Source organism: Phoenix dactylifera, chromosome 9, assembly GCF_051530095.1.
Source record: "Phoenix dactylifera cultivar Ajwa chromosome 9, Ajwa_hap1_PhDact_Kaust_v1.1, whole genome shotgun sequence".
NCBI lineage: Eukaryota > Viridiplantae > Streptophyta > Magnoliopsida > Arecales > Arecaceae > Phoenix > Phoenix dactylifera.
Window position 1 is genome coordinate 7,652,675 of NC_143198.1, and position 20,445 is coordinate 7,673,119.

Here is a 20,445-nt window from a genome sequence, read left to right on the forward strand (position 1 = left end):
GTATACAGCTTAATTATCTCCTATAATTTATGAAGGAACTTAGTTGTCCTTTAAATGTGGATCCACATCGTCTTTTCAATTAGTAGATTCAAATAAAAATTTTGCTAAAGGTTTTTGAAATATTTTAAATAGTTAAAATGAAGGTGATTGTATTAGGTTGGCCCAAGTAGGAGAATGTTAGAATTGATTCAATTGAGCCCATTCAGATATGGCCCACAATAACACACATCGGGATTCATTTTAGTTTTTGCAATTAGATCTGGACTTTGATTCAAAATAAGCCTCCGATATATTGATGGGATATATTGTGGTGGTTGCGATAAAACTAAATTCTATGTAACCGCGGTGGAGATAATGCCCATCTCAGTCTTTGTAACCAACGCTGCCTTTGATGAATGAGGCACGTTATAAAACAACACCCTAGGGACTTGGTCCCCAACTCATCTTCATATAAGTTTTATTGCTCCATAGTTCTAACATTTTCAAGATTAGCTTCTTATTTTTTTTGGGTACAACAAGATTAGCTTAAACCAGCCCTATAGATACAAGTGAGAAAACACCATGCTTGAAACCTGTAGTCCTTTTTCATAAAATTCAGCCTTGGGATCTGCATAATTTATCCTTTCTACACCTTCCCATACTTCTTCTTTAGCAAGTATGCCAGAAGCTCATAGACCACATGGGGATCCTGAAGGGATTTAGACACGCTCTCCCTCTCCATGCACCTTTTGCCCCAAGCCACCAGCTTGGGGCACTCTTTCTCAATGCTGAAGTTACCATAAACCTCAAAAGTGTAGAACCAAGTCGTGAAGGGAACAAAGGCTATGTCAACTAAACCAAAGTTCTCTCCTCCAAAGTAGGTCTCGTCTCGGAGTTCGCCTTCCAGAAGCTTCAAGCTCTCGATGAATTCCTCCTTTGCTTCCTCATGGGCTTGTCCCGTATATTTCAGCATCCTCGCCCCAGAGTCATAAATCTACTAATAACAGAAAGGCAAACATATTACACTACTTGAGGACGAAAAATTCCATGAGACAATAAAATTGATATTGCTAAGCCTAAATCTAAAAAATGCAGGAGAGAAATATAGAGATAAATTCTAATTCATGTACTTTCAGAACTTGTATTTGGTATCAAAGATTTGTCATAGGAAGAATAAGGGAGATGTACCAATGGTAAACAGATGCCAATGCTTAGAAGACACCCTAAAGAATCAAGGTTGGTTTTCAAATAACTGCACTAAAGATTTGCTAACACCAACGCAACCACACAACCTTGAAAAATCATGATGAGCAATCCAATTCTCCTGTGCAATTATTTATTTGTCTGCGCCTGTGTTAGGGGTCTATATATAGTCACTTTTCTGTAATTAGGGTTTGCTTTAGTTCAGGTATGAGACAGACTTGATAACAAAGTCTTCGAGCAAAGTAGTATCTTATCAATCACATGAAACCCATGTATAACGGTATCCAGATCTATAGTCATTTTCCCGAATATGTTCAGTAAATAAGTAATCAATGAGGTCATAGTTATCCATCTTTCTACCACTTGCCGAGCACCACCAGCACCAATGGTGGCAAAATGATAGCGTAACGATAAAGAGAAAAATATTGTATAGCCCACGGAAGGGGAGGATACCTTCTTGTCGACGAAGTCCGCCCAGAAGCGGGCGTTGGCCCGTTCGTAGGGGTTGGAGGGGAGCAACGGGGAGCCGCGGACCCACACCTCGTCGATGTACTGAACGATGATGAGAGATTCACAGATGGGCTTGCCGTCATGGATGAGTACAGGGATCTTCTTGTAAACAGGATTAGATTTGAGCAGTAGCGGGCTCTTGTTGGCCAAATCCTCCTCCTGGTACTCGTGCTCCACCCCTTTCTCCGCCAGCGCGATCCTCACCCGCTGCCCGAACGGGCTCACCCTCTCGTCGAGCAGCACCACTGCCTTCTCCCGTGCCATTACGTTTAGCTCCTGGGAATTAGATCGCTAGGAGTGTGCAAGGACACCACAAGGATGAGGGTGTTATATATAGAAGGCGCGCGTGAGTGTAAGGGTTTTGGCCGAAGGCAGACGCAAATTATTTATCGTTAGAAAAGAAAATTTTGGTTTCATTTGTTCGCTTTTCAAAGTCAACAACCACGATGGTTGTTTGTCCAGAGAAAAAGAAATAAAATGAAAAACACGTGGGAAACGAGAGGCTATCGTAGAGAAAACGTTGCTCTTCTCGAAGTGCAGTTGGGGGCCATTCCTTGGATTAACGTAGGAACTTTTAGTGAAATAGCGTAAGAGAGGTGGAATAAGAGAGAAACTTGAATAATAACTACACTACCTAGGAACTAAAAGTGAAATAGAATAAGAGAGAAACTTCAGTATGGTGGGTTGCAGTGGAGATGTGGAATCCGTTCTTTGGTTTATCTTTGGTCAAATTACCGCCGCGCGCATGCTAAAGTTTCAGATGGGAAAGGTGGCGGCATAAGAGAGAGCTTATGTGCCCTTTAATTGACTTTCATGAAAAAAAGCGACCATCATTTATAAAATGGAATAGTTCCTATAAAGCCATTCTAATAGAGTAGCGGGCAATTTGGCTCATCATCTATCAAGTACTGACGTGGATTCCATGTAGACACTTTTGTCGATCGATAATATATGACAGTGCTCGTGGTCAAACTTTATTTAACATTCGCTCACTGTGAATGAAGAGGAGAAAAATCTGTGTTAAGGCGTCAACAAGTTAGGCATGACTCAATTAACAACCGAGAATAATCAAAAGGAGAAAAGACTCAAGATAATAAATATATAGTATAAAAAAAGGGTATGAATGGGAGATTTGAACTCATGGCTTTTTGTCACATTCCGAACTTGGAGCACAAAAGACACCGTATGCCTATATGGCAGACTGTACAAGCATGCAAGATTACAGGTCGACATATCATAGCAATACTAATTCCTATTTTTTTTAAATCAATAATTTATACAAATCATAGCCATGCTGAAAATATATACATATAAAATAAATTTAGCATAACTTGCCCGCTCACATTTTCTAGATTTTATAGCATATAACATAATTTTAAAATAATTATTAACATGCCCGACTCGTTTTACTAAGTACAAAGTACATATCAGAATTTAATCAACTAATTATTAATTTTACCAAAATTTTTTTAAAAAATATACTTTGAAACATTAGGTTATTTACCTCTTTTCACTTTAAATCTCACTTCAGACAAACATGTTAGATACACCAGTTTAATATCATTAAAGTATTATTAGTTTTATTTTAATATAATTCTAAAAGTCAAAATTAAACACTATGGTCTCATACACTTAAATCAGGTTGGTCGGATGATAGTGCCCGACTGTTCAGATCGGTCCGAGCCAGGAAGATTTAATGGGTCAGAAAAAGATCAAAAATGGTCAAATCTAGCTGAGGTTGAAGTAATGGCTGGTCTACCACTCGGGTACTGAGGCGGTCCAAGGTCTCTAAACTGGGTCAACTTGGATTTGAGCAATAAATACTAAGATCCCTGATTATGTCTAGAGAGAGAAAAAGAAGAGGAGAGATAATATTAGCTTGGGTCTGGATTTGGTCTAATCCTGATCTTGAAATCGATCAAAGTGGTTCAGATCGACCATCAGAGAAAAGGTCTACATCTAATCAGAATGTGGGCTTGTTCAGAGAGATAAAGAGATACACAATCTAAGGCTAACTGAGCTTTTGGGCCTGATCCACTTAGTTTTGGGCTAATCCACTTAGTTAGATTCAATCAGAGGCTCGGCCTATTTATTCCAATTTGACCAAAATAGAAAAAAGAGATTTGGCCTGGCTCAATCTGGATCAATCAATGTATCTGGTCCACGATTCAAGTAAAGAGAGAAAAAGAGGATTTCCTTTCTCTCTCCTTTTTTGGTCCAAAATGAATAGACTCGGCCCACATGAATGAACAGGGCCCAACAAGGTGAACATGATCTGATCTCGGCCCACAATGGCCCATTAGGGTGAACAAGGCCCGTACTCGGCCCACAATAGACACGGCCCAATAGGGACCAAAATGACTGAAGTGGGCCCAAATTTGGCCCACAATGGGCACAACCAAACAAGTTCCAAAATAACTAAACTAGGCCCAAATTTGGCCAACAATGGGCATGGCCCAATAGGTCCCAAACTCGGCCCACGAGAGAGTTCTTCATCCCGATGCGTTTAGGAATACAAAGGAAGGAAGAAAAAAAGGAAGAGAGGGAGGAGGGAAGAGGGAAGGTCCGATGGTGGCCGGGCCTGGGTGGTTGGAGGTCGACGTCCGGTCGAGGGCCAATGTCCGCTGTGGCGACTGCAGTGAGAAGGAAAAATCGAGACATCCTCAATTTATGTCCGGAACAGTAGAAGCTTCGATCAAAAGAACAAAGAGAGGTGAGAGCTTACGGTGCATCATCGAAGGGGAAGGATCTTGGCCAAAGGTAGCCGATCCGGTGGGTAGCGGCGGTGACGTCCGGCGGAAGCAGGGCGACAGTGCTTGGTCCCAAAAATAGAGTGACAGTAAGACAAGAGATCAAGAGGAAGAAAGGGTCTCGGGCGGCGCTTGGTTGAGGTGGCACACTGGCCACCGGAGGAGGAGGGAAGAGAGGTGCTTGATGATGGCCCAATGTAGGGAAAGAGGGGGATTTATAGAAGGTTTTGAAGGGGTCGGCTCGTTCAACGCTATGATTCTTACGGCGGTTGAGCACGATTGACGGCCTTTGCCAGCAGCCACGGGTCTGCTGCAGATCCCTCCCCCAGTCACACTAAGGAAGGCAGAGCAGAGGATCGCGATCACGATCCTCTATTCTGCTTCTCCTTTGGGCCAAGGGTTGGAGTTGGCAGGCCTTGCCGACTTCAGCCCATTAAGGCCCTATTCTCACATTCTCTTTTCTTAAAAAAAATTTGTCCTTGAAATTTGAAGAATCTAAGCCTTCAAAATTTCGAGATGCTCAGCCCATTGACTAACATAAATCCAAGATCTCATTCTCCTCGATCAAAATCAGTGTGATAGGTAAATTTAATCAATTATCAAAAATTTCATATAAACTAGCAAAATTAGTGCTAGAAAAGTGACTAATTAAAATCTAAGATTAAAATTATCATCTTGATATAAGTTCACTCCAGGTCGGATTGGGATTAATTCACAATAAGATTGATTAAAATTAATTGTATTTAGGATAGAACTTGAAATAAAATAGATTTGTTACACTTATTATGATGGCGTGCTGATCCACCACTACAAGAAAATACACTTTCAGCGACCACTTTCGGCGACTAAATGAATAGTGGTCGTTGCAAATAAGGCTATTTGCGACCAACATATTTGTTAGTTACTGAATGATTGTCCTACACCGACTAAATGCATATTTGGTCGCGGAAAATCAAAACTAAGTTGGCGGGGTGGAGGTAAAACGTTTGGCGATTAAAGTTTAGTCGCTGAAAATAAGGCTATCTGCGACCAACATTTTTATTAGTTACTGAATAATTGTCCTACACCGACTAAATACATATTTGGTCGCGGAAAAGCAATACCAAGTTGGCACGAGTCCAATATTTCGCACGGGCTAGAGGTAAAACTTTTGGCGACTAAATTTTAGTCCTTAAAGGTTCACCTCCAGCGACTAAAAAAAATTTAGTCCAGGAAAACTTTTACGATTGGCGCCTTTTTTCGATGAAAAAATTGGGCAGAAAGTTTGAGTTTTTTAGTGACCAAACTTTTGGTAGTGGAAGGTTTCCGTAAAACCGAACGATGTTGTACTAGCCCCTGTAAGATGCTAATTTCTAAGTTCAAAAAAAAAAAAAACTGCTTATTTTCAAATGGTGCCGTTTAACACCTTAATTCACTTAGACATGTCCTCGTCTCTTCGGCTGAATCTCAATCCCACAACTTTCACTACCAGAAAACAAGCGTATAGTGACGGAAAACTAGTGACGGCCTGTTATCTGTCACTATTTGTGACGGATTAGTGACATACAAAAATTTGGTCACCGTGGTATGAACTTAGTGACAGATTAGTAACAGACCGGTCACAGAATATGCGGGTAGGGTGGGCGCCAAAATTTAGTAACCATTGTATTGACGGAATATTTGTCACAAAACTGGTAACCGAAATTGCAACCAGACAGTGACAAACTCAGCCGTCACAAAAATCGTAACTCAAGTGTTTATAAATTTTTAAAAGATTATTTTTAGCAGTGATGGATTACTGACCGAAATTTCTGTCACCAAATTTAATTTTTAATTCTAAAAATATTAAAAATATTATTTTTAAATAATTATAATAAAAAAAAGTTAGAAAGAGGAAAATTCAAAATGAAACTAAGTGCCGCCGCCCCGCCCAAATTCCCCCCTTCCCCTTCCCAAAACCCCTGCAGCCGCTCAACCCGCGGCCCCGGCACCCACCCATCCTCCCCCCCCCCCCACGTGATCCCTAACCCCTCCTCCTCCTCCCTAACCTAAATCCAACAAATCCCTAACCGAAAGGCCATCCACAGCAATGACATCCATACCGTGGGGGCGTCTAGCGGCTCTCCGATTTTCACTATCTCTTCTCACCACTATTTTATCCTCTCTCCTTTGCGTTAACTCCAAAACCCTATCTTCCCCAATCCCTCTCCTCTCGAAACTCTAGCTCCCATGGCGGCCCTCCTATCCTCCCAGTCCCAGTGCCGCTTCTCCGCTGCCGCCCCGAGATCCTTCGTTTCGGCCAGGCGGAGCTGCTTCGATGGCCACCGACGACCTCTAGGTTTTCCCATTTCCGACCATCTCGAAGGAAGAGAAGAAGAGATCGAAGGGAGATTTGGGCGTTTCTCTCCTTGCCTCTTGCTCCGTGCCCTCGCCGGCGAGGTGCGTCGGATGCTGGCTGGCGGGATCATCCGCCGCTTCGAGACGGATACTGTGTGCTTACGGTCCTTCTATGGTGGGATTTTTGAGCTCTACTCGATCTAATTTTTGTTACTTAATGGAATTGTTTTTCAATGGAAACGATAAAGGTGGTAATTTGGGGAAGATAATACTTTCTCTGTTGTGGTGGAATTTATGCTATCTATTTCGGGAAATGGATGGAAACTTCGCTGGATTGATGAATTTATTGTGCTTAGTTTCTAAATTAATATCTTCGGATTATAAAAGAACAATTGTCGAACGAGTAGTTCTGACATCCTAATGATGTTATGGGATTCCATATTCTCTTGAATTTTTTTGCAGTTTTAGATTGAGGTTCATGCATTTCACTATGGGAATTTAACTTCAATAGTGCAGAAATTGATTGTTTTTTAATGCAATTTTGATTATTTATATTTTTAATAATAAGCTTTGATTATTTTTCTTCAGTTAGATCCAAGGATATATTAAAATGTTAAATTCGCATTAGAATTCTCATAGTGTTCTGATTCTTTTTAGACTGCTTTAGATGTAATGCATTATGTATAATTCTCATTATAATTTCGATATCCTCCTTTTAACTTTTGGCTGTTTTATTGCATACTCTTGGTCAACAAATACCAACTCAGTATATTGGGCATTGATGAGAAATGCTTTTAAAAAAATGGCAATATTTATTTTCTTTCTTCCTAAATCTTTTCTCTTCAGTTCTTTCACGAAATCCAATTCATGAGATTGGTGACTCTTTGATGAAATTGACATCTATCACAAAGGTAAGATTTAAATATTGATATGGTTTTAATTCTTTCATTTTTTTTCGCAACTATGATCATTTATATCAGAGGTTGCTACAGCTTTTCTAACTTTCATCTCATTTCAGCTTTGTCTCTCCCATTGTCAGATTCAAGAAATTGGATCTTCCCTCACGTCATGTGTGGTTTTGAAGTCAATCAGATTTGCTCAAAACAAGATTACAGTATGTTTTACCTGCATAAAATACATGTAATTGTTGTCACAGTCCTTATTTTTTTGACCTAGTCCTAGCTTGTCTCTGTCACTTGTAACCATGTCTTGCTTCATTTCCCAGGCTCTGCCAGCTGAGTTGGCACGGAACATAAAAGTTCATAATTTAGATCTTGGGACCAATCCGATTGAGAATTGGTCAGACTTAAAGGTCAGTGATTAATGATGCCTGACTTTGTTACTTCAACTACATCTAAGGATGCACTAATTTGAGACTTTAGGTTGCATTGCTGCACAATCTGCTGAATTGACAAGGATCAAATGATTTTGATAATAAGCAAGGAAAGGTGGAAATAAGTTCCTTAATTGAAGCTTAGGAGTAAGGAGTTGCCTTTAATAGAAGACATAAACTGAGTGAAGCGAGCAGCTGATTCAAAGCTTGGTCTTCCATCACATTAGCTATGGAGAGTACAGTGTTTGCGAAGTCAGTAGAATAGTGAAGAACTGGCGGATGTTGAGCTTGCGAGAAGAATCTTTCCAATCCGGTGTGTAATTAACATCAGAGGAGATGTCTAGGCAGGCACTTGGAAAAAGGAAGAGATACATTCTTGGATTTGGGGTTGGGCCGAAGCCCTCTTCATCTTCTTCCACACCTAGTCGTATGTCACATCTTATAAGTTTGGTGACAGAGTTCTTAAAGGAAAAGACTCAAACGCACAAGTCATCTATCCCTCATGATGGGGCCATGTATTCAACTGATGGTATAAATACTCGTTGGTATGTATTCTCATTTATATTACGTAGGTTATTTAGAGATTTTGACCAAATTAAGCGAAATGTCATTGTGAACTTATACTTGAATTTTAGTTTATTATTTTTCACATGTGGTTATTGATTGTGTATTCTTTTTTACTTTCTCAGAAACATGGTGGAGTTATGAGCATGTGAAATCTAGTTTTTGGTACATGGATAGCTTTTGTTCAGATGATCATGGTGGAGTTGTCTACAAGCAGAATCAAGTTTTTGGTTTAAGAATATTTTTGTCTACATGATGGTTGTTTGGAGGAATAGCAAGATCAGATATTTTGAAATTTTTAATTTACATTTTGATGTGTTTGGTGATGATTATCACCTTAACATATGGTATGGATGAAACATTGTGATGTATGGTTAATAGGTATGCTTGACTTTAGACTTATAGATGATGATATTTATAATGAATGATTATGGATTCTCAATATTGTGTATACTTCTATTTGGATGAGCAAATGTATTGTGCAATATGGATATTGGATGGGCTGTGTTGGTTGTACATAGAGGTGATCAAAACCCGGGTCGGGCCGGGCTCGGGCCGGGCTCCACAGCAGAAATTAGGCCCGATGGCTATGCCCAGACCCGGCCCGGCCCGACTGTCGGGCTTAAATTTTTGTCCAGGCCCGACCCGACTTTATAAATCTGGTCCCAGGCCCGACCCGACAGGCCCGACCCGATAGGCCCGACCCGACAGGCCCGACCCGACAGGCCCGACCCGACCTCCCTCCCTCTCTCCCGCTCCCCCCCCACCTCTCCCTCTCTGAGTTCCGACTCGGAACTTCCGAGCTCTCCCGCTCCCCCCCCACCTCTCCCTCTCCGAGTCGGGCTCTCGGCGAAGGAAGGGGGGCGGCTCTCGGCGAGGGAAGGGGGGGCGGCGGCTCTCGGCGAAGGAAGGGGGGGCGCCGGCTCTCGGCGAAGGAAGGGGGGGCGCCGGCTCTCGGCGAAGGAAGGGGGGGCGCCGGCTCTCGGCGAAGGAAAGGGGGGGCGCCGGCTCTCAGCGAAGGAAGGGGGGCGGCGGCTCTCGGCGAAGGAAGGGGGGGCGCCGGCTCTCCGCGAAGGAAGGGGGGCGGCGGCTCTCAGCGAGGGAAGGGGGGGCGGCGGCTCTCGGCGAAGGAAGGGGGGGCGCCGGCTCTCAGCGAAGGAAGGGGGGGCGCCGGCTCTCAGCGAAGGAAGGGGGGCGGCGGCGGCTCTCAGCGACGGAAAGGGGGGGGGGGGGTTGGGTGGGGGGTTGGTCGCGGCGGCTCTCAGCGAGGGGAGGGGAGGGTTTAGGATTTAGTTTTAGTTTTAGGGTTTCTTTTTTTTTAAATATTATCAGTATTTTATAGTCGGGCCGGGCCGAATCGGGCTTTTTTTTTAAGTGTCCAGGCTCGGCCCGATTTTTTTGGTCGGGCCGCTTTTCCTGCCCAGGCCCGACCAACGGGCCCTTTTTCAATGCCCAAGCCCGAAAAATTTCGGGCCGGGCCGGGCGGGCTGGGCGGGCCAGAAGGCCCGTGATCACCTCTAGTTGTACAGGATTTAGAACGAGCCCAAAAATAAATATTAAGCTTATAATTTGAATTGTTAATTAAATACAGGTTAATACTTTCTGCCACCAAAAAATGTTTGTTGCCAATGCATTCTAATATATTCTGCGACCAAACTATTGGTGGGTGAAGATAGACATTCAGTGACCAATTTTTTTGGTAGCGGAAGACAAACATTCCATGACCAACTATTTGGTCGACGTTGAAATTAACGACAACAGATTTGGTCACTGAAAATTTTCTTCGGCAACCAAATGTTGGTCGTTGTTGGTGTACCTTAGGTGACTACACAATATTGGTCGCCAAAACCTTTCAGTGACTAGGGCTCGGCGACGAAGAGTATGCTAGTCGCGAAAAGGTTTCGGCAACCAAATATGGTTATTCGGCGACTAGAATCTTAGTCGCTGAATATGTATTTTCTTGTAGTGCACAAAAGATAATGACCAACCTTAATTAGGGTCAAATCATCATATTGCTAGGAATGTGATTCACAAAATGTAATGATGGTCATTAGACAACAATAGTCTATCTAGAAAATGATTAGCATCAAATCACAAGAGCAAGTTTGAGAAAGCAAAATATTGATATCGTGATTCAATATGTCACAAGGCTTTAAATTTTGCTTAAATTTGTAAATCATAAAGAGGGAACAATTAACACATGACTTATTTAGTTTTTTAAAAATTTAGATCATATTTAATCAATGATCAACTCACTCTAGTCATGAAATGCTCAAAAATTTTTCTTAGCATACCAAAAATGGCAAAATCTATCAGAGAGAAAACATAATCATATCATTATTAACCCGAGAATCAATAATATTCACCTTTAAAGCATTCTTTATTGAAAAACCTAGTCTTCCATCATAACATGTTACAAAACATAGTCAATATTTTCGACCAGTTTAAAATAACTCAGTCCACCATACTTTCGCCGCGCAACTCTGATCAATATTCTCCAAAATTTCTTAATGATCCCTGATCATCATTCTTTTTTTTAATAATATCCAAGCAAATTTTTTTTAATCCTTACATCCCAAGCATACTAGATCAAGATTAACCCTCAAGATAATTGCCATATTTGCACTATTGAGTAATCATATTCTAGATCCAATTTGAGCTAAGACAACTGTAGATTCCCTTGACAATTCCATTCTACAATTTGATATTAATCTCTCCTTTAAGAATATTAATTCTATGACCCAACGAATTAAAATATTACATATTAGCTTACTCATGAGCATATTCAACCACCTCGAATATTCTCTTTTAAACTTATTGAGGCCTCTCATAAAATCTGTCTAGTATTTCACCTATGGTGATACAAAATTCATGATCAACTCATAGCCTTGATTTATAGTGTGTGTGTGTTTATATATATATTTGACTCACAAAAATCTAATAATCTGCTTCAAAGATTTACAAAAAATTCCACCAAGATGTAAGCTCTAAGATCAATTCCACCAAAAAAAATATTTTTATTTGCAATATTGCAAACAAACATGATCTTGTAAATTCTATAGACTATCTGAAACATAAAAACTACTCTATCTTAACTTAGAGGATCTACTCATGACAACATAGATTTATTAACTATTTCATCTTTTTACTAATAGTCCCTTTTTTTTTGTCAAAACATCAATTAATGTTGATACATCACAAGATCATAAACTGCTCCACTTTATCCATAGTAGAACATTTAAGTGTAAACTATTCTTCAAGATTGATAATTATCTCTAAATTCTTTCAAAAGCATAATCTACAAATCTAAGAGAAAAGAGATTTATATTAAAACATTCCAAATCTAAGATCAGCTAATGCAGAAACTAGCATTCTATTCATCATTGACTTGAGATGCCAAATTTCTTTTTTTTAACATAGTTGATAGTACTAATAACACAATGATATCCATATCAGTCAAAATCAAAAACACTATCCTTTTCTTTGATAATGAAAGTTTCCTTAACAAGAAAAACCATCAAAAAATATTTCTAAATCATAGAGTTAATATTGTTGACGAGCTTAAAATAATTTAAACCACCAATATTCTCATATTTTTTTCAAACAAAATAACAATCTGCATTATAAACTGAAAGGATCTAAAATTTCAAAGTCTAGATAAGGCCAATAAAATTCTAGATTCTCATCAAATATATTTTTCTTCTTCATAAGAGTTTCATGCATGATTGTCATACAAATTTCAACCTTGAAGAATATTTTAATGAATATCATGCAATCTTTCCTTGTCCAAGCCTTAAACAACATATAGATGAGCCCTAACTTGCTACCAAAATAATTAACTTCAAACTAGAAGTAATATCACAATACCCTATATCAAGTTGAACTTCTAAAATTGCATGGCATGATTACTCTTTCACTTAATTTAGTCAAAATACAATTTAATCATAACCTGAAATACAAATTGTTCCATTAAGAAAACTCCCTAATTAGTTTATTCAAACATTAGCCGCACGCACAGTTAGCAAGCATTCTAATTTTAACAAGCATTTCAAATAAAATTTAGATAAGATAATAAAAAATTATCAATAACATAAGAAAACAAAGATATTTGTCTTATTGCCTAATTTCTATCCATCTCTCAAATTTTTTGACTAACCTAATAATCCTAAAAGCTAAGCTCTGATCCGATTAATCATGAGTCTCTAGTAATCTTAAATCTAAGCTCTTATACCATCAAATCTGTCACGCCCCGAACTCAAAGCGTGATAGACACCGCATGCCTGTATGGAAAACCGTACAAGCATGTAAGGCTACGAATCATATTAAAGCAATAATAAATTCTTAAAATTTATTTTAGCATTATTTTGTTTAAAAGTTTTTACAATAGTTTCAAAATAACATGTGCTAACATAAATCAAATAATCAAACTAATCTAACTAAAATACCAATAATAGCAAAAACTTTAAAAAATCTAGCGCACTTTCCAGTCCCGTGCGATCATGCATCTAAATCTAAAAGGAGAAAATTTATGATAATGAGCTACACTAGCCCAGTAAGCAACATAATATCCCGAAATGGGTCAAAGCATGCCAGATATTTAATTAAAATATAAAATATTAACTAAAAAATAAATCATCAATAAACATATTTTTTTTGACATTTATTATTATTTTCATAAAAACTCTGATATCAGAATTTCAACATCAATAGGCTATGGCCATATAACCCAGTGGCATAGGTTACACAAAGTACCAAAAACTACTATTATTAACTACTAGTGGCAACAGTATCCAAATACCACTATTCTAATCACTGAAAGTATGGTGTCGAAACTAGTTTCTCATAGATTATAAGTCAACAAGGCCAACGAATAATCTCCATTGGCAGAACTAGAACAGATCATAGCCATGTTGGAAATGCATACAGACAAAATAAATTTATTTATCATAACTTGTCTTGTCATATTTTTCAGATTTCATAGCATATAACATAATTTTAAAGTAGTTATTAACATGCCTGACCCATTTTGCTAAGTACAAAACAAATATCAGAATTTAATCAACTAATTATTAATTTTATCAAAAAATTAGAAAAAAATATACTTTGAAACATTTGGTTGCTTAACTCTTTTCGCTTTAAATCTCAAATGTTCAAATACACCTGTTTAATATCACTAAAATATTATTAATTTTATTTTAACATAATACCAGAAGTCAAAATTAAATACTACAGTCTAATGCCCCAAATCAGGTTGGTCGGGTGATAGTGCCCAACTGCTCAGGTCAGTCTAAGCCAGGAGGATTAAATAGGTTAGGTAAAGATTAAAAGTAGTCAAATCTAGGTGGGCTGAAGTAATGGCCTATCTACTGTCCGGATACCGAGACAGTTCCGGATCTCTAAACTGGGTCAGCTTAGATCCGAGCAACAAGAAGAATAGGGCTTACACTAGGATCCTTGAGCATATCTAGAGGGAGAAAAATGTGAGAAGAGAGAATCTTAGCTCAGGTCTGGATTTGGTCTGATCCTAGTCTTAGGCTCGGTCCGAGTGGTTTGAATCGACCACTTGGTTAGATATAATCAGAGGAATGGCTTATTCAGTCCAGTTTGACCAAAATAGAAAAAGAGAGATTTGACTTGGGTCGACCAAGATCAATCAATGTATTCGGTCCAAGAGTCAAGTAGAGAGAAAAAGAGGGTTTCCCTTCTCTCTTCTTTTTTTCTGGCCCAAAATGAACGGACTCGGGCCACATGGATGAACATAACCCAACAAGGTGAACGGGGCTCGAACTCAGCCCACAATGATCTATCAGGATGAATAGGGTCCGAACTCAGCTCACAATAGACACAACCCATAGGGCCCAAACTGACTGAACTGGGCCCAACTTTTGTCCACAATGGGCACAACCCAAATTTTGTCCACAATGTGTAAGGCCCAACAAGGCCCCAAATGATTGAACTGGGCTCAAATTTGGCCCACAATGGGCACGACCCAAAAGAACCGAAAATGACTGAACTAGGCGCATATTTGTTCCACAATGGATACGGCCCAACATGGCCCAAAATGACCGAAGTAGGCCCAAATTTGGCCCATAATGGCACAGCCCAACAGGGCCTAATATAACTGAACTGAGCCCAAATTTGGCCCACAATAGGTACGACCCAATGGGGCCCAAAATGACTGAACTAGGCCCAAATTTGGCCCACAATGGGCACGACACAATAGGGCCCAAACTCGGTCTAACTCGGCCCATGAGAAGCGTTCTTCATCCCGATGCGTTTAGGAACAGGAAGGAAGAAAGAAAAGACGGAAGAAAGGGAGGAGGGAAGGTCCGGCGGTGGCCGGAGGTCGATGTCTGGTCGATGAGCAGCGTTTGCTTCGGTGACTACGGTTAGAAGGAAAAACTAAGACATTTTCGGTTTGGGTCCGAAATAGGGGAAGCTTCGATCAAAAGAACAAAAGGAGGTGAGAACTTAATGGTGCATCGTGGAGGGGGAGAATCTCGATCGAAGGTAGCCGATCTGACAGCTAGCAGCAGCAATGTCTGATGGAAGTGGGGCGGCGGTGCTTTGTCCAGAAAACAGATTGATGGGAAGATGACAGATCAAGAGAAAGAAAGGGTCTCAGGCGGTGCTCGGCTGGGGTGGCGTGCTGGCCACTAGAGAGGAAGGAGGATGGCGAAGAGGGAGGAGAGGTGCCCGGTGTTGATCCAACGTAGGAGAAGAGGAAGATTTATATAGGAATTTCGAAGGGGGTCAGCTAGTTCATCGCCGTGATTCTCACAACGGTTGAGCACGATCGATGGCCGTTTCCAGCGGCCGCGGTGATGCTGCAGATCCCGCCTTCGGTCACGCTGAGGAAGGCTGATCAAAGGATTGCGATCGTGATCCTCTGTTCCGCTTCTTCTTTGGGCCAAAAGCTGGAATCAGCTAGGCCTGCCGGCTTCAGCCTATTTAGGCCCTATTCTCACACCTTTTAACTTTCGTATGATGTCAATCGATCAATTGATCCTAAAAATTTATGCTATTAAGATAAGACCAGTAATGTTGTAAATCAGCCTTAACGAGCTCCTCATGAAAATCAACAGCTCATCGGGCTACTGAGTGCAGTTTTATGTTTGTCAGGGTTTATCGGAGTCACATTTGAGATTCATGCAAGTTCGATTACTTCCTTTTAGAAGGTTAACTGCAATTGCTGAATGCTAATGGCTCCATATCCCAAACTTTTTTATCATCCTTTCTTAACAAATTCATGGCATCCAAAGATAGTACAATCTATTTAAGAAAGTGATCCGAGAGTTTTATTTTATTTATTTTTTAAAGAGCCCTTATTTTAAAGGGTAAGAAGTTGGAAACTCATCTCCCTTCTTTGGCAAGGCCACATGCAAATTCCAACATCTGTGTTTTTAGGGTTACCTCGAAAATCTCACTCAAGAAATCACTTATTAGGTGATTTGTGGGTTTCAACTGAGGCACATCTCACGAGATCAAAGAACGCCATCGCAACAAAACCAGCTGAGTAGGATTTCTACCGTCAATATGTCCTGCCAAACTACGTAACCAATTAAAACACATGATATCCACGTGCCACCAGCTGTTAGTGGATATATGGTGAACAGGTGGGCTGAGGCATAACTTTTGGAACGTGACTCGAGTACAGGCCAATGCCACTGCAAGCACCATTAGATACCGTGACTTGGGTAGCGTTCCAAAAGGCCACGTCTGTCTGCACAACCACACCTTTTTTAAGTTGCTAAAACTTGCACCTTCGGAGAAGGAGAGGCTAAGGACAGTCAAGGGGACAAGTTGTCAAATACAAGTCAGCAATAGGTTGCCGGCGAAAAAGTATAGTACCTTATCACCAAGGTGGTAGCCCAATTGGAACGGAGCGTTTGCTTCCAACCAAGTGATTCCAGGTTCGAAACGCACGGGCGTCGATTAAATTCGGGGACCGGATGCCCCATGCCTGGACATGGGGTCTAGAAGCGCTACTGGTCGGCTGATAGCCTGGATGGTGCCAGGTGTGACGTACTCACACGGAGGGTCGGGTCGGGTAACTGAGCCGGCCCACGAGTGGGGAGGGTATGAGTAAAATAGGTCGGGGTGCCCAACACACGACTCGGTCTACCCGCATCGAACATTCTCCTGGCGGGGTGGGGGCCCAGTGGTCGGGGCTGCTACGCGGGGGTGGGCTTGTCCCTTCCTCCCCCCTTCTTCTTTTGCTTAAGCAAAAAAAAAAAAAGTATAGTACCTTTCAAGGTGCATATATGTACCGAAAGACTAATAAGATGGCAGACTGGATTGCCATCTACGCCGTCCAACATTTCGAAGAAATTCTTTGGACACAGCTGGAGGCTCCTACTCCATCCTTACGCTATTTTTTCACTTATGATTGGCTGCACCTACTCTCGAGTTAGGTACGCAGCCATTGCATCAAAAAAAAATAAAATATAAAAAAATAAAAAAATAAAAAAGGGACAGTCCATCCCTCCAAGGATACTTCGAAAGCATTCAGATTGTGCATGTGTTTACCAAGAGGCTAATCGTGGGGCAAATTGGTTCACCAGTCTCGGTATCTACGCCGTACTGGGATTGGGGTTAATCATGGAACAAATGTAGTTTTAGGCTTTTAGCCAATCCTTGTCCATCCCTATCCCAGTAAAAAAAGAAAAAAAAGGAAACAAGAAAAAAAAGAAAAAAAGAAAAAAGAAAACGCATGCATGTTGAACGGATTTATTCTATTTCGAGGCATAAATAGTATAGTCATATCATGTAATTAAAATAAAAGCAGGATATGGAGATAACGTTATCATATATTTTCCTAATATTAAAAAATTCAAATGTTTTAGAGATTTTTTTTTTTGTGCATCATATGATCGTGAAATTAATAATTTTTTTACTCTGTAGATGCAGGAGGTAGAACTGCCTAGCGTTCTCTGCGATATTTTGTTTTCTGATTTTATTGGGTGCGTCCGTACTCGTGTACTGTGAGGCGCCCGCTAAAGCTAAAAAAAAACCAATAATTTTTATTTAAAAAAGAAATAAAAGTCTGCTGTGGTCCATGACTTAGAATAAATATCATTTGAGTTAGAACATGATAAATGTTGTGGATTGTCACCTAGGTTTGGTGATTTACCATTGACATCCACTGCATCCACTCTCCCACCTTGCACCCCATCATTTTTGGACCAATTTAGTAACTCTGTGGAAGCCCTAATAGGAAGAGTCTAAGAGCACCTATATAAAGGATCTGTTGTGGTTCAAATTCGGCCCAAAGATGACCACGTCGGAGGAGTTGGGGGGAGCTGCCAGATGGGACGAAGAAGGGAGTCACTTCCTGTGCGTCGACGGACCTGCACAAAGCCTCACTGGTGGGGTTCCAACAAAGCCCCTAAGATAGTGAAGTTAGAGTAGATTTTAGGTAGTCCAGCCAAAAATCCTTAGGCGTTACCTGATGGGGCTATTTATAGTCCCCGTGAAAATGCCCAGGTGGCGTGCTGCCAGGGCTTGATTGAGGCATGCGGTGTAGGCCATCCTTGTGAACGGCATGGCATCGACAGAGGTGGCAGGGTATGGTCCTTGATTGAAATGTCGTGGAGTGGTCAGCAAGCAAAGCATGGCATGGTGAGGCTGTAATGTACGGCCACGTATGTGGGCATAGGGGCGCGAGTAGGTGAGCACGTGGACGTGGCCGTAGGCGAGGTCGGGCTCGCTTGGAGGGCCGCGACATATATTTGGTGAGGTCGGCTAGACGGACGCTGAGGCCGATTCAGTCTCCTTGGCTCTCAAGTCAGCTCGGTAGGGGACTCTGAGCTCATGTCGGGGCGTTGTTGCGGATACTTGCGGTCGACGGGGCTTCTTCGGCTCTCAGTCAATCCTGCAGAGCACTCCGAGCCCTTCTCGAGGGGTGTCATTGTAGATACCTGCGGTCGACGGGGCCTCTTCGGCTCTTGGTTGATCCTGCAGAGCGCTCCGAGCGGAGAGGTCCGGGCGAGGTCTGGCTTGGCCTTTTGTAGGGTTCGGAGTCGAACTGGTGTTCAGCAGGACGGAGGTCTGGCCTGCTTGGTGCTTGGATGGTTCCATATTGTGAACAAGACGATCCATTTTGCCCCCCATCAGGATCTATAGTTTTTTATATTGGTACAGAATATCATGGGACCTTAACGAATCAAAAGTCAAACAAAGCGTTAAAATTAATAGTGCAAACTCATGAAAGATAGACAAAGTTGGCCAGAAGTGAAAGTCTATCCATATAGTGGGATATTATATGTAGCTTAGTCAAAACCACTAATCCCACGATGAAAACCAGTCTAGCTAATGCTACTATGGGATGAATCATTAGGATCCGGAGTGCCCCAATACATTTGGAGGCCTAAGGCGAACTCACTAAGAAATATCTTTTTTCTTTCTATTTTGTATTTGAGGTCTTCCTTGCAGTGGGCCGATTTAAGGCAAACTCAGTAAGGAAGACATTTTTTCTTTCTGTTTTGTCTTTAAGGCCTTTCCTACGGTGGGCTTTCTTTGGGCCCGAGCCTTAGACGACTGCTTCAATCGCCTAACAGTTGGGTTGGCCCTGATTAGGATAAGCAAACTATTGCATTTGCATTTATAGTTACCAGTTATAGCTAACCAAGTAGAAACAAATTTTCCAATTGCTATTGCTTCAATTCAAGTTGCAATTGTGATTTCTAATGGTGTATACAGTTGCAAGTGTAAGCAACCAAACAACCCCTTAAGTGTATATTTTTTACAGTTTACTGGGTCCACACAATAAACCAGATGAGCTTTTAATATATACCTACTACTAAGGTGCAACTAGAAAAGGTATGGCAGCTAGGCCAACTGCCCGATAGATTCCATAGCCTACTCTAAAGGCTCGTTTGGTTCGTTGAAAAAGAAGGGGAGAAAGTGTGGTCAACGGAAAAGTAATGAGATGCTTCTTGTTTGGTTGGAGTTTTCAAAGATGAGAGATGGGAAAGTTTTATTCCATAGGAATATGATTCCTACATTTCATTGGAAAGTCTTTCCCATGAGGTGGGAAACACTCCATCTTTATTTTTTTCCAAAAAAGGCCCTTCAGCATTAAAAAGGCATTAAAGACCAAATTTTTATTAAGGATATAATAGGAATTACACGTAACTTTCTCAAGAAAGTGGATGGTCAACCAAACATAAGCATTCTGGAAATCTGCCACTTTTCCATGTTTAACTAAACATGCCAAAAATACATTCCCAGGCATTCTCTTCCTAGGAATCGTCTTCCTAGGAATCATATTGATGTAGCACAAGTGTGGGGAAAGAGGAGAAGAAGGAAGAATAAGAGAGGGAGAAGGAAGAAGAGGTTATAGGGACGCAGGAAGAAGAGAAGGGGAGGAAGAGGAGGAAGAAGAACATGAAAGAGACTAGGATTTTTTCATTCAATCATCAGTTGCCTCATACATGAGAGGGGTGGTCTTTATATAGACCTTACATATTGACCCAATTACATAAATCCAATTGACCAGTCTAATAACAAAATAACGGACCAAATTGACTTGATTAAAACAAAAACAAATAATGCAATAAAATGAAAATGACTCGAATTCAAATGGACCCAATCCGGGTCTGACTCAATCCAGAGGCTCAGGATCATCTGGACGAAGGGCTCTGATGTCCCCCATCAACTCCTTCCGGGTGAGAAAACTCGACCCTGTCGAGTACAGGTCTGGCCGGCTGTCGTACTGCTCTAGAAGATCGAGGTCAAGGCGCTATAACTAGGCTCTGAAAATTCACGTCTCGTCAGACTTTGGTCGAC

At 41.1% G+C, this 20,445-nt stretch overlaps 2 protein-coding genes across 2 annotated transcripts; one reads left to right on the plus strand and one right to left on the minus strand.

Moving 5' to 3' along the window:
- Positions 1–246: 246 nt before the first annotated feature.
- Positions 247–2,379, minus strand: LOC103710528 (putative glutathione S-transferase parA). Its single transcript, XM_008796284.6, has 2 exons — positions 1,636–2,379; positions 247–973 (listed from the first exon to the last, which is right to left on the minus strand). The coding sequence occupies exons 1-2, from the start codon at positions 1,954–1,956 to the stop codon at positions 626–628; spliced, it is 669 nt and encodes a 222-aa protein (XP_008794506.4). The 5' UTR covers positions 1,957–2,379; the 3' UTR covers positions 247–625.
- Positions 2,380–6,502: 4,123 nt separating this feature from the next.
- Positions 6,503–8,613, plus strand: LOC113462950 (uncharacterized). Its single transcript, XM_088703807.2, has 4 exons — positions 6,503–6,933; positions 7,605–7,669; positions 7,777–7,872; positions 7,984–8,613. The coding sequence occupies exons 1-4, from the start codon at positions 6,651–6,653 to the stop codon at positions 8,080–8,082; spliced, it is 543 nt and encodes a 180-aa protein (XP_088559933.2). The 5' UTR covers positions 6,503–6,650; the 3' UTR covers positions 8,083–8,613.
- Positions 8,614–20,445: the final 11,832 nt, after the last annotated feature.

Bases quoted from the DNA above. Each gene is read 5' to 3' on its own strand.
- LOC103710528 (XM_008796284.6), bottom strand. From the start codon at position 1,956: ATGGCACGGGAGAAGGCAGTGGTGCTGCTCGACGAGAGGGTGAGCCCG. The intron at 974-1,635 runs GTATCCTCCCCT...TGTTATTAGTAG, and splicing joins CGGACTTCGTCGACAAGAAG to ATTTATGACTCTGGGGCGAG.
- LOC113462950 (XM_088703807.2), top strand. From the start codon at position 6,651: ATGGCGGCCCTCCTATCCTCCCAGTCCCAGTGCCGCTTCTCCGCTGCC. The intron at 6,934-7,604 runs GTGGGATTTTTG...TTTTCTCTTCAG, and splicing joins GTGCTTACGGTCCTTCTATG to TTCTTTCACGAAATCCAATT. The intron at 7,873-7,983 runs GTATGTTTTACC...TTCATTTCCCAG, and splicing joins TTGCTCAAAACAAGATTACA to GCTCTGCCAGCTGAGTTGGC.